The following is a 10,950-nucleotide window of genomic DNA, read 5'->3' as shown; positions in this document are numbered from 1 at the left end:
CCGAAATACGACGAGAATATACCGGTGGACCATCTAAAAAAATCTTCTGGTCTGCAGTCTACATTTCAAACATGATGATTTTGAACGAGATATGACATCGAAGGCGGGCGTCCTAGATTGAGGAAGTGTAGTTTAGCAAGCTTCCTTTTCCAGGACCCATTGGAGAAGCGGATAGCGTCCTCCAAAGGCACAGAGGGAAATTTTTCCCTACCATGATAGCATTAGCTCCCCATAATAGCATGATCGGACTGAGATTGAAAATCAGCAAACCGGCCCTTTAAGTCCTTTGGTGGTCCTCTCTTTGGCTGACTGTGCTGGTATTTGGCAGCTATCAAGTTTGGAAGTGTCTACCTGAATTGGTGTGAGAATATGTGCTTTGTAAACTGTTTCAACAGACAGACATGTATAGTAAAATCAACTGCACCTCATTTGTGAATAGCTGACAATAATTTCAAAAGCTGTGATAGTAATGAGAAAGGAATGCTGTTAAATCTGACATGTTTAAGCTTAGATTTGGTGTACAAACGTCTTTGTATTGTCAAAGTATCCTCTGCTTTATGTTACAAAATGATAAATCAACAGAACATATTTCTCTTTGGTTTGTGGTCACAACCTTTTCATGTTGTGGTCCATGAAACACATGTTGCAAGGCTCAGAGGGTTCAGAGTTATTTTCAGCAATCTGTATCACGTTTTCACACACACCACACACACACACACACACACAGCTGTATTACCCTAATAAAGATATAATACTGTCATGTTTATGGCTTGATAAGGGGTGACCAATCTCCCAAAGAAACATTAATTAGGGGTGTATCCACTAACATTGTGCAATACAGTCTCATATTTGCCTGAGGGTAATGTTTGCTATACTAATACCATTAGAGGGGAGGAATAATAAGGTCTTCTTTAGGGCATTGAAGCACATTGCCAGTCACAATTACATTTGAGACAAAGCAGACGTAGATTAAAAAGTCTAAATAAAGTGGAAACCTGTGGATTTTTAGTTACAGCAACGCCTAATCCTCAGGCATGCTGCTGCTCTGCCTTGTTGTCCTCAGCCTCATTGCCAGCTCTCCATGTGCTGCTGCCCCACCACGGGACTCTGTTTTCTCTGGGTCCACCAGAAACAAGTTGCTGCTCATCTCCTTCGACGGCTTCCGTTGGGACTATGACAGAGACAATGACACCCCTAATCTGGATAAGATGGCCCAGGATGGAGTAAAGGCAGCCTATGTCTCTCCACCCTTCCTCACCATTACCAGCCCTTCTCACTTCACAATGTTGACAGGTAAAAAATTTTAAATTTACATTTAAATTCAGTTCTCATACACATCTCCTGTCTTTTAAACAGCTCATAATTTGTATATATCTACACAGGAACTTATGCCGTTCTGTTTGCTGACATACTGGATAGTTTAATTGTACACTGTCAAAAATGTATACAATCATAATAAAAGCAACTGTAGCTTAATTCTTGAACATTTGCAAACATGTCTGTGTTTACTTGACATTACTTAAAAAAGTAAGTTTATGTCCAGAATAGTAGGAACAGTGCTACAGTCCTAAAACCAGGCCTGGGATTGGTGCTCACAAGCATGTGGTTAGTTTGGTAGGGAACTTTAGAGAAACCAGCAGGAGTATGCTAGATTTTGAAAGTTACCAACTGAAAAAAAAGGCAAAGCAACTCCCCCTTTATGTTGCACGAAGAGTCCACAAGAGAACCATTGAAAGAGGAGCCCAACAAATTGTCATCACTGCTAACTGTATTATCCCTTTGGAGCATGGTGCATTAATCAGCCAAGGACTCCCGGACATTACTGCAAACTGTATGGCCAGTAAACAGCTTTAAACTCCACCTTCAAACTCCTGTGTATCATCAAAAGGCCAGCTCGCTGCTTAGTCTGTAGCGTTTGAAACAAAACTTTAGTGCAATATGGCGTTATGGCATTTGAACTTGTTATGGACACTCAGTGTGACAGTCTGCTTGAGATCCATGAGAAATCCCATGATAAGTGTTGTAAAAAATAGCAGGTGGAGTCCAGTCCAGAGTATTTTCTACAAAACACATTCAGATTGACTGTTGTTCTCTCTGTGGCGTTAACTCAAGAATACTAGGAGCATCCGGTTCTAAACGAAATGTGGTTTTCCAGTTTATAGCAGTGACCAGTGCAAGATCATTAAAAGGTGATATCTATGATATCCATCCATCCATTATCAACATCGCTTATCCCGTTCAGGGTCGCAGGGGGGCTGGAGCCTATCCCAGCTGTCATTAGGCGAGAGGTCGCCAGTCGATCACAGGGCTGACACGACCTTTCACGCTCACACTCACACCTATGGGCAACTTATAGTCACCAATGAACCTAATGAGCATGTCTTTGGACTGTAGAATACTGGGAGGGAACCCACGCATGCACAGGGAGAACATGCAAACTCCACACAGAAAGGCGTCCAAACCAGGGTTCGAACTAGAAACCTTCTAGCTGTGAGGTGACAGTGCTAACCACTGCACCACTGTGCGGCCCATATCTCTAATAGTTGTGGGGATATTGTCCTTTTTACATTTGCAGTCTTGTTGTGAAATTTCATGGAAAAAGTGACATGTCCCATTTAGCTGAGCTGAGTGTGTCCAATTTCCGGACTATCGCCTTGGATACAGTAAAGCGAGTAATACCGGCTGTTGAATGTATCATACATTTCAAAATAAGGCCAAGTTTAAAGTGAAGAAGTTTCTCCACAGGTTAGCTGGGCCTACTTTCCTAAAAAAGAAAGGGGTCAGCAATAATGAAGAAACATAGTGTTTAAATAAGCAAATGCTGATCAAATTATATCACAAGCACTTTGACATCTGCCTTTGTTTTGTGCTTAGTCTACTAATATTAAAATAAACTGATATTTTTTATTGTTTGTCTCTGAAATTGGAAATTACTTGACAGCTATGATGCTTTGAAGGTGGTGGGTAGGTTTCAATCGTGAACTGTCATGTGCATTGTACCTCGACTGAAGAGGGTGTTCTTTTGAAAAAGACCTTATTGAGCTTGTGTTTTCTTTTCATAAGGACGCCATGTTGAGAATCACGGAGTTATCCACAACATATGGTTCAACACTACCACTCAGGAGAAGAAACAGTACTACCAGACTCAGTTTGTTGATTCCTACTGGGACAATGGAAGCCTACCCATCTGGATTACAGCACAGAGACAGGTTAACCATCAATCTGCTTTCTACTCGCCTAAATCAAAGTTCCTGTATTAACTTGCTACGATATACAAATCTATCTCATAAACGTTAGTGACTTTTAACATAATGAATAAATCTTTTATACTCTGCAGGGTCTAAAGGCAGGCTCTCTGCATTTTCCTGGCACAGCAGCCGAGTACAAAGGAGAGATAGTGAGGGTGAGGCAAGTGGAACCTGCTTTCTATGATCATGCTAACGAGACAGATTGGAGGCTGAACATCGACAAGGTGATTGGAGAGTGGTTCCAAAAACAGGACCTGAACTTTGTCTCTTTGTACTTTGGAGAACCAGATTTGGCAGGGCATGAATATGGACCTGATTCCCCAGAATGCAAAGAGATGGTCCGGCAAGTGGACCGTGCTGTGGGCTACATGCGACAGAAGATCCAGGAACATGGCCTTACAGATAAGCTCAACATCATTATCACTGCAGACCATGGGATGACTCAAATTCTAAGAGGTGGACTAGTTGATGAGATCATCCTCTCTAAGATCCCTGGCTTCAGTTTCAGAGATATCCAGTTCCAACTGTTGGATTATGGTCCTGTTGGAATGCTGCTTCCTAAAGAGGGGAAGCTGGAGAAGGTCTACGAGGCTCTGAAAGGAGGGCACCCTCACCTTCATGTGTATAAGAGGGAGGAGATGCCAGCTAGACTGCACTACAGTAAACACCCTCGACTCCTGCCCATCATCCTCATTGCTGACCCTGGATACATAGTCAATGGGGTGAGGGAATTCACTGTTTGGAGGATGTGACCCAAATTCAGTGGGGTGAAAGTTCAAAGAGTATTGAGGAACTCTGCATGTGCCGTCTGTATATGCACCCATAAACTACTGGTTGCCCTGCTCCAGCTCCACCAACCTGTTATTTTTTGGGATTCATAAAATTATTCTTAACCAACTGCCAGTATATTATTTAAGAATTTAAATGAATGATATTTAAAGTTGTAATCTCGAAGATCTCAGTTTCGGCGGCACCTATGGCAATAAACGGTAATTGCAGGAGCACACTTCCCAGTTATCCAGAAAGTGTTGCATGTGTGACATCCGTGGTTGGCTCCGGTTGTAACTCTTGAATGTCCTCGGTGGTGGACGCTTTCCTCTTTAGACTGTTTGCCTTCATCCGAGCATCAGTTTGTTTCTTTTTCTTTAGATTTTCACTTATTTTTGAAGTTGTATCTGTAGATAGAGACTTAACAGACATTAATTCACATGAAAATCTTCGAGATTATTACTTTAAGGCTTTGTGGAAGTGCATAAAACTTTAATTCTTTCTCACGGACAGCAGAGGGGGACTGCACAGGTTTAAAAAAAATAATTCAGCTTGTATGCAACCTTACTACTTAGTGAATTTAATCTCTCAGTAAACATTTTCCTAATGACTTTATGACCTCAGTTGCTAGTTTTAAACCTTCTTCAATACAGCATGCTGCTGATTTTATAATTCATGGCCCCATTTAGAGTGAAATTGATGATTAAACAGGGTATGCTTCAGGGCGTGGCTACTTTATGATTGAAGAAGTTTGCTACCAACGATCTGTCAACCAGGATAGACGTTAGACCTTGTCATCCAAATATGGCCTTACATTTAAATTTCTTTACTATATTGTATAAAATAAAGGCTTTAGAGCCCCACATTTATTACATATGTTTCTCCTAAAACTTTCTGATTTCTGTGTCCATTTAGTTTTTACCTTTGAACTTCAACAAAGGAGAGCACGGCTTTGATAATGAAGTCATGGACATGAAATCAATCTTCAGGGCTGTGGGACCGGACTTCCAGAAAAACAAGATGGTCGAACCTTTTGACATGGTTGACGTGTACCCACTGATGTGCCATCTCCTTGGGATAAACCCAGAAATCAATGATGGACAGCTGAAGAATACCAAACACATGCTGGTTCCCGGGAAAAACACAGGAAGAGACAATGACAGTAAGTGTATAAATATATGAATTTTAGGCTGCAATTTTAATAGGGATTTATAGTTATCAGGTCTAGATGTCTAAATAAATGCATGAATCTGGCGACTGAAAAAGTGGCTGTATATGAACTGACAGAGTACAAGTGGAAACAGGTAATGTGAGGGCAAATTGATGGTAGGATGAGGAACAGTAAGTACAAAAAGAGTTTCCAGGAAATCTGTGGGTCTGCAGTTACACAGGAGGGGCTGCAGACAGGCCCTGTGTAATAAAGTGACTTGATTCAAATGAAATGTCTTTTTGATGCCAGTGTGCACTTTACTTGCATTGCCACTGAGGAGTTGGACCCCAGCTGGCACGATAGACCCAACCACAACTTGGACCAAAAATCTAAGCACTAGAATTGGCCTTAAAAAAAAAACTTTTTCATGTAAAAACTGACTTTTTTTTTTTATCAACAAACTGATTGAACTGCCAATGGGTCACCCATCTCCCCCTGTGAAGCTAACTTGAGCAGATTACCAGACACACCCCTGACATCTGGTACATCAATGATATTTTTACTGTAGTATCAAAAGGATCATTCATATGAGCCCTTGATGCCTACTAAACAAATAACACAAGTTATACAACAGTTAGTTCCAACCAAGTAATCTGATTGGACAAGAGGCATTCCATGAGTGGCGATATAGAGTACAACATCACTCCACCTCTGCCAGGTGTTCTTAATACTGTTAATTAACATTACAGCAGACCGTGTACGTCTACACTGATCAAGCAGGTACCACTGAATCACACAGCAGACTCTTATTTCACTGGTTGATGATAAATTAAAACATACAGATACATGTACATGATAAAAAACAGCTGATCTGTGGTCACCTGTAGACACAGAGAGCAGGAGAATGTTTGGGTTGCTTGGCAACAAAAGTTCAGTTCAGTTGGTGGAACAAAAAATAATCTGTCGTTGATTGTTTACTACTATTTGTCGCTTGAGTAACTGTTGTATAAAAGCAATATCACACTCGAGGTTGTGATGTTGTGCTGAATATCATCACGGCTGTGACTGAATCACAGCTGTGATGATATTCAGTACAATATCACTCCCTCTCAAATGATATTGCTTGAATATACAATTAGTAGATTTCAGCACCACCCCACCTATAACCATTGCTGCTGTTCACAAATGCAGCCATCAGAAAAGGAAGATGCTTTTAGCAAGGAACAGCTTTTCTATCACAAACTTTGATTGCAATTTGGATTAACTGTACTTGTATTTGAACTTTCTGGGTTAAGACTCTTGTAATTTGGGGAGTTGAATGGTACATGCCGCCCAAGACATTTTAATTGATTAGTCAACTAACCCCTAGACAGCTCATCCAATTTGGGACTATTTGAGCCATACCTGGGTTAGATGGGCTCCAACTGGGCAGCCTGTCAAGTGCCCTTCATCAATCCATCTGGGCAAACCCTTGTGAGGACTCAGTGGAAACTAAGGACAAAACTGGGCAGGCTGCTTTTGTGTATGCTGTTTGGGCCCCACATAGGTGTGCGGGTAGGGCCTATAAGGACGCATTATCCAATCTGTTGCCATGCAAAAGTCAAAATCAATGAAAAGACAGAGATCAATAACATAAAACAACAGGTTGAAAATTCATCATCAACAGATATTTGACTGCTTAAAACCAACAAATTCAGCAACATAATTGTAGGAGAACAACAACATTTAAAGTGGCAGTACAGTAAAGTTATCACACAGACATCAGCACTTTGACCAAGTCTCATTCTCAGCGTCACATGGTTGACATTTATTGCAGGACTTTTCTGACTTCAACCCTGCCATTACACATGCTGATTTACATTACGTAAAGCTGTAAAGTCCTATCTTATCGGGATGTAAAAGTTTATGGTTGTTTGTGAGATCTCTGTACTTTGAATATGTAAAGCTACAGTTTTATTCAGTCTCTTTATTTGCTTTGATTTGCTGTCTCATGAGTTTGTATGTTTTCTGTTTGTCTGCAATTCCAGAGGAGAATTATGGAAAGCAGGTTATGATTGGCTTGTCAGCAGTGATTGGGTTTCTAGTACTGGTGTCCATCATTACCACATCTTACAGCATGAGGAAAAGGAGCCGCAACCAAAGGACCACTGTCGATAAGACAACGACATTTTGAAGAAACAAGAAAGAAGAAAAGTTTTTTTAATGTCTAAGCATTTTCTATTCCTTCAGAGCTAATAAGAGAGAGACGAGAATGCAAGATTATTTATTAATAATTGAATATGTCTAATTCAGGATACATATTCATAAAGCTTTTTATAACCAGAAGAAAATAAAACAATCTTTTACGTTAAACAATGTAGAAACTTGATCTTTCTGACAGGTTTCTGTTTCTGTTTCTTGAATTTGTCACAACGACACAAATACATCTACAACTTTCTGAGGGGAAGAAAAAGTTCAAATGTGAAAATGACAGTTAAATTCTCGATGCACTGTAATTGTACTGTTTACCAAATTAACAATAGTGTGTCGTGTGTCAACCATTTTCTGAAATTGTTTAAATTATTTTTATTCCAGCTCATTGATCTGTACCCCACAAAGCAAAAACACATTTACACATTTTTGTATATTTCTCAAAAATATGAAACTTCTGTGTTTAATATTATGTTCAACAGAGTCACTGAGTTCATATATATATATCACAGAGATGTCATCTTGAAGTGGTAATAAAACAATATTGGTGGATTCAATGTCTTCTGCACTCTCCCCTATCATTGTCTAATGTTCAGAATCAATATATTTTTTATCAAATTTCATCCTGCCCCTAGTGAGTTCAGAGTCAAGTTATTATAAACAGTATATATATGAAGCGCAATATCCCAACCCATATATTTTCCTCAAAGGGCTTAAACTGTAAAGCATTTGACACCATCTGTCCTCAGAGCCTTCATTCAAGAGCAGAAAAGACAAACTTTAACAGGGAAACAGGAAGAAACTTGAGGAAGAGAACGAAGGAGGGAAACCTTTTCATGTCGCTGACAGGCTTAATACAAGACTGTTAATATTTAACTGCCTCAAACTTTATCAATACATGTATCTGTTGGTTCTCTTTCTCTGTCTGTCACACACAGACTACACACAGCTCACACAGACTATCTGGCAGAGGTTATCAAAGTATAATTCTGTTATATTGTGAGAGCAAAAGATAAGAGAGACAGGTATATCAAAGTCTCCCCTAATCTAATCTTAAAACAAATATGAAGCACGCACACGTCTAAAAAGGTTTATATCATAGGTGTTAAACGGGTATGGCACCTGCCATATAATATATAATAGGAAATATCAATATATGTGCATATATTGAGTGTTTGCGTGTGTGTGTGTGTGTGTGTGTGTGTGTGTGTCAGTGTGTCAGTGTGTAATGCTTAATAGTGAGTGAACTTGTTAATTCACATATGATTTTGTCATTGAAGCATTTTTCCCAACTGCACTTAAGTGTCAAACAACCGATACAAATCATGGTTTCTGTTCTGGTAATAAATGAGTTAATTCACATGTCATTAAAGACTACACTAAGCCTGTATGCTCGGGCCTAAGAACTTAAAAACTATCTTTAATTTGCCTTTTTGGCTTGATGAAATAAGATGTTGAAAAATTGTTGCGATAGAAAAAGTTCAAAACATGTGTTTAAAACTTAGTCTTCTATCAATATTTATTTAACTTACACTCATCTCATGAGCTCTTATGACTGTATAATTGTAAAAAGTCTCTTAATAGTCTGTAAAAAACAATGGAAGTGACATTTCGTTGTCATATTGGAAATGCCAGAGCCGGCTAATCCAGAGGTAGGCAAAGAGGCGGAGCACGACCGAGCTGAAGCCTATGGCTGAGGACTTTTGGCAGGCCGCATGAGTCAGCCAGCTACGGCTATGAAGCTAGTCTATATGCTCCTTAGCGTAGCTAGCGGTTATTAGCCATAGACTGTATAAATAATGAATGAGCTAGTTTGGCTTTTTTTGTGTGTGTTTTTATTGAAAAATGTTGTACATATACAATTAAATAAGGATCAAACAAGGAACACTAGTACAGCAAATAATGATAGAGTATTAAAGTAAGAGGTCACAATTTCAGTTCATGCATGTTTTAAACATTGTGCATAGATTGGAAGCTTTAATAGCTTTTTTATTTTTAGAGCAGCCAATTGAAGAAATGTATTGTTTGAATTCATTTTTAAAGCACAAAAAGATGGTTTATGGTTTGAAAACTTAGATTTGTGGATATGAGATTTTGCAAAAAGTAGGATTAGGTTGATAATATAGTATTGATTGAGCTAGTTTGACTTTGCCAGGAGGAGATTCTGTTTGTGACGGTGACTGACTGCAGGTGTTTGGTTATCAGACTAAAGAGGTAGCGGACAGTGAGATAGCAGCGAGTCGACATGTAACGGGAAACTTAATGTAACTGATCTTCTCATCGCTATGGTCCGCTGTAATCTCACCAACAACTCCTGACTCCTATATATTGGCCAACAACTAAATACATGTTTGATAAACACTGAACAGGCTAACAAGCAGCTAAAGCGAGCAAAGTATACCTGCAACTTAGTGCTAAAAATATATATCAATACAACTATACTCACATTTAACTCACCGAAAAACTGGAGCTCAGACTTCTGGCACGAAATCCCACAGAGAGACAGATTATTTGTCCAAACTTCGAATTACAAAATCCCCAAAAGGCTCCAACAACACAAACAGGTGAAGTTAAATTCAGTGTCCACAACACAAAAATCCAGTAGCAGGATAACTTCTTTACTGAAAACGTTCTTTGGTCATTCACAGAAAATCAGTCAGCGAGGTCAGAACAATCCAAAACGGGCAATCCACAAAAACCAAAATCCAAAAATCCGAACAGGGTTAAAAAACCGGGCAAGCAAACACAATGGGATTAAGGCTGGAAAACATGAACACACGAGGGTGACAATGACAATCTGGCAGAGGGTGAGTGGAAACACAGGGGTATATATACAGGCTGGACTAATTACCAATGGATTACAGGTGTAGGGAAAAAAATGGCGGGAAACTGAGCAAAGGCAGGAAGTAACACTAGACATGATACACAAGCACCAGGATACAAAATAAAACAGGAAGTGAACACAGATCAAATTAAAGCAAACAAACAGGTTACACAGAACATTACACTGTGTTGACGTCTAGCAGACAGTCAACAGGATCCACCTGTCAATCAAATGAGCCGGCCCCTATAATTTACTATAATTAAAACTGGTGTGTTACAAAAAAATTCACCCCTTGCACAGTTTTTTTGTACCAGGCTGTAAACATATTTATTTCTGTTGTAAAAATGGTAATTTTCCCACCTGCTGTAATGTTTTTTCTTGTTGTCTGGAGCCAGGCTGGAGGAACTGCAGGTTTTTGCACTTCCACATTGGCTTCATTTTTCAACACCGGAGTTTGCCACTTGGTTATGACACGTGTCATAATAGTGGTATTATGATGTGCAGAAGTTGAATGAATATAAGGGGAGATGTTTGGTGGATTGCAGTCAGTTCCCCAATCGCACTGAGAGAGACAAGCACACATTTGAGAGTAGAGTTATTAGTTGAAGAGAGCGATAATTTATGAATTTTCAAAGATTTAAACTTTACGGTTCATTGTCAGCCTTTGAATCACAAAACTGAAAACACCTGAAGTTTTAAAAATGCCTTCTGGTAGGACTCAACACTATTTTACATGATGCTGAATGTACCCTCACGGACTGAATACACCG

General features: G+C 39.4%; 1 protein-coding gene across 1 annotated transcript; it reads left to right on the top strand.

Annotated features, from left to right (window-relative positions):
• The first annotated feature begins 1,034 nt into the window (after positions 1-1,034).
• LOC138593620 (ectonucleotide pyrophosphatase/phosphodiesterase family member 7-like) lies at positions 1,035-7,339 on the top strand. The gene is made up of 5 exons (XM_069664692.1): positions 1,035-1,293; positions 3,064-3,209; positions 3,338-3,970; positions 4,932-5,178; positions 7,194-7,339. The coding sequence occupies exons 1-5, from the start codon at positions 1,035-1,037 to the stop codon at positions 7,337-7,339; spliced, it is 1,431 nt and encodes a 476-aa protein (XP_069520793.1).
• Positions 7,340-10,950: the final 3,611 nt, after the last annotated feature.

Source organism: Semicossyphus pulcher, unplaced genomic scaffold (genome assembly GCF_022749685.1).
Source record: "Semicossyphus pulcher isolate SPU_LCO1_2020_fin unplaced genomic scaffold, fSemPul1.0.p SCAF_16, whole genome shotgun sequence".
Lineage (NCBI taxonomy): Eukaryota > Metazoa > Chordata > Actinopteri > Labriformes > Labridae > Semicossyphus > Semicossyphus pulcher.
The sequence above is the reverse complement of the archived record's forward strand: the minus strand, read 5'-3'. Positions and strand labels throughout refer to the sequence as shown.